General features: G+C 61.6%; 1 protein-coding gene across 1 annotated transcript; it reads right to left on the reverse strand.

Annotated features, from left to right (window-relative positions):
• Nucleotides 1-369: 369 nt before the first annotated feature.
• Nucleotides 370-3,015, reverse strand: PIM3 (Pim-3 proto-oncogene, serine/threonine kinase; the record flags this gene model as incomplete). Its single annotated transcript, XM_008066635.1, has 3 exons — nucleotides 370-1,558; nucleotides 1,642-1,818; nucleotides 2,754-3,015. Coding segments are annotated over 3 exons (627 nt in total), but the record flags the coding sequence as incomplete, so codon positions are not given.
• Between the last annotated feature and the right edge of the window lie 3 nt (nucleotides 3,016-3,018).

The following is a 3,018-nucleotide window of genomic DNA, read 5'->3' on the forward strand; positions in this document are numbered from 1 at the left end:
CCAGACCTCTGTAAGAACAGAGTCCTCAGAGGTCCTCTTGGGGCCACCCCAGGCATGGCCTGTAAGACTGGTGGTGGCAATGCCATCTCCTTCCAGAGGCTCCCAAGGAGCCAGCTGCCTCTCCCTGGATGTGAAGAAAAGAGTAGTGAGGTAGGCCACAAGCCACAAGCAGTATCTTCTGCCGCAGGGGAGGTAAGGGCCAGGTTAGCTATCCAGGAGAGTAGACCCCCACCGGTTCTACCAGTGGGCAAAACTCCTGCCCCCACAGGAAGCCTGGAAGGGGGCTATCCAGAGGTCAAAAATCCCTTTATCTCAGAGCCTCCTTCTCTCACCCCAGGCCACCAAACCCAATAAACACAGGATATCCACTATATACAAAAAAAATTTAATTGAAATACCTGTATAAAAAAATATGATCTCCAGACATCTCACTTTTTAACTGAAAGAAATCCCCATCCACGATGCCTACACACACCGGGACCACAGAAACACAGGTGCTAAAATAAATTAAAGGCTTGAGACTCTGTTCCCCCCCCACCCCCCAGCTTTCAGAGCCAACAAGCAGACTGTACAAAGTCAATAATTTAAAACCCACCCTCCCAGGGCAGAGTGCCTGGAGGTATTGGGGTCACCCACTCCCCTTAAATTAGCCACTGTACAAGTTCATCTTCTGACAGACATAGGCGGGGCTAGGAACACACCAGGCGCAGGAATCAGGACCTGGGTGTCTGTGTACCTCAAAGCCATCCCCTCTCCTCCCTTCCCCGCTGCCCCCAGGGGCCTGGAGGAGGCAGGGCTGCTCAGAGGAAGTTGCCTCAACAAATAAATTAAACAATAAATAGCCCCGGTGGGCCGGGGGCGCCCTCCACGGGGTCACACCATAAATAACAGACGTGGCACGCGCAGACATAGCTCGCGTGGGTGGGCGGGCGGGCACAGAGGCCCGTACGTTGCATTGCTTGTGCATGGACATGCCCAGACGCACACCGCAGGACTGAGGGCGGGTGATGGGCACGGGGACCCTGGGTCCAACTGAGAGAATGCTCCGGGTCAGACACAGTCAGACAGACGGGCAGGCCACCTCCCAGACAGAGCAGCACAGAGAGGGGCGTATTGGGTTCAAGTATCCACCCAGGGCAGGCGAGACCTCGCTTTGACCGGAGCCGTCTTTGGACAGACAGAGCTTGAGAAAACCAAGTCCCGTGGGACCAGCGTTCAAAAGGCACTCAAAGCAAAGGTCACCAGGGGTCAGAGGTCACTGCTTCTGCAGAAGGAGACAGCCCAGGCAGGAGAACTTCAGTGTTTGGGGGCGTTGGGGGTGCTGGCCGAGGCAGGTGGTCCCATTGCTCCCCCACACCAGGCGTAGGCCCTTATAAGCTCTCACTGCTGGACGTGGTGCTGGCCCCGTCATCAGGGTCCAGAGCGCAGAGCCGCAGATCACAGCTCTCTGGGGCACTCCCGTCAGCACCCAGCATCCAGGGGTGGGCAGCGATTTGGTCCAATGAGGGCCGCTCCGAGGGCCGCAGGGACAGACACCACCCAATGAGTTGCTGACACTCTGTGGGGAGAGGAGGAGTCAGAAAACCATGGGGGTCAGGTCTCCCCGCCTCCTGCCAACTAGGCCCAACACCTCCCACACACCTGGGGAGACCCTCCTTCGGAAAAACAGGCGACCACGGAGAATCTCCTCGTCCTGCTCGAAAGGGATGTCCCCGCACACCATGTCATAAAGCAGCACTCCCAAAGACCACACGGTGGCTGAGCGCCCGTGGTAGCGATGGTACCGGATCCACTCTGGGGGGCTGTATACCCGGGTGCCTGAGAGAACATAAGGCATACAAAGGAGTTAGGACTTCCACCCCAGGGGTCTGAGCCACACGAGGCTGGCAGCAAGCAGCCCGAGTGAGGCTGGGCATGCTCTCCGATAATTAACTCCTTGGCCTAAATCACAGGAGAGACAGCCAGGCCTCAAAATCCTGCTTGTCATCACCCTGGAAAAACCCCGGCGGCGGCCCAGCGGGCGGGGCCTTGAGAAGGGAGGGGAGGGGCCAGCCCCCCCCCCCAGCTGGCCCCGGCTGGGAGGAGGAGCGGGTCACATGAGCAAGGGCTCGGGTTTCACAACAAACAGATGTGATGTGAGGCTACCAGGACCCGCAGCGCCATCCCTCACAGCCCGCACCCGCCCGGCGCCTGCCTGCGGGAGCCGGAGGAGGGAGGCGGAGGAGGGTGAAAAGGAGGGGGCGGACGGGGAGCCCCGGCTTCCCCGCGCTCCGCAATGCGGGGATTTCTGCCGCGGCGCCCCCGCGCTCAGCACGCACGCAGCTCCCGCCCCTACAGGGGGAGGCCCCGCTGTAGCGCCGCTCCTACCTCATGGAGGGGACCCTCTAGGCACCAGCGCATACCCAGCCCTGCTGCGCCTCGAGTCACACTGGCGCATCGCTGGGACTCCTCAAGCTAGAGTCTCGCGGCCCTGAAGGATCCCACGCACCCCCAACCCCCGCAGGGAACCCATGTACCGCCCCAACGCAGGAAAGGGAGCAGTCCTGAACACACCCCTCGCCCCCAACCCAGCACGATTCGGCTCGCGATCCCTCGCTCAGCCCTCCCACAGCAGTGTGCGGGCCCTGGCCCACGAGAGGATGCCAGAGGCGCGCGCGGCCGCCCAACAGTCACCAGTCCCTCTGTGTCACCCCCCCTGCGGGCGTTACCCGTCGCCATGGTCGCTGGAACGTTCCCCCCACACCCGTGCTCACCGTCGAAGTCGGTGTAGACCGTGTCCTTGAGCAGCGCGCCCGAGCCAAAGTCGATGAGTTTAAGCTCGCCCGAGCGCAGGTCCACCAGCAGGTTCTCGTCCTTGATGTCGCGATGCACGACCCCGCAGCCGTGGCAGTGGCGCACGGCGGCCAGGACCTGCGCGAAGAAGCGGCGCGCCAGGGGCTCGTCCAGGGCGCCGCGCTCCGTGATGAAGTCGAAGAGGTCCTGCGCCGGCTCGGGCCGCTCCAGCACCAGCAGGAAGCC

This window comes from Carlito syrichta, unplaced genomic scaffold (genome assembly GCF_000164805.1).
Source record: "Carlito syrichta isolate Samal-C Ts95f unplaced genomic scaffold, Tarsius_syrichta-2.0.1 Scaffold309041, whole genome shotgun sequence".
Classification (NCBI taxonomy): Eukaryota; Metazoa; Chordata; class Mammalia; order Primates; family Tarsiidae; genus Carlito; species Carlito syrichta.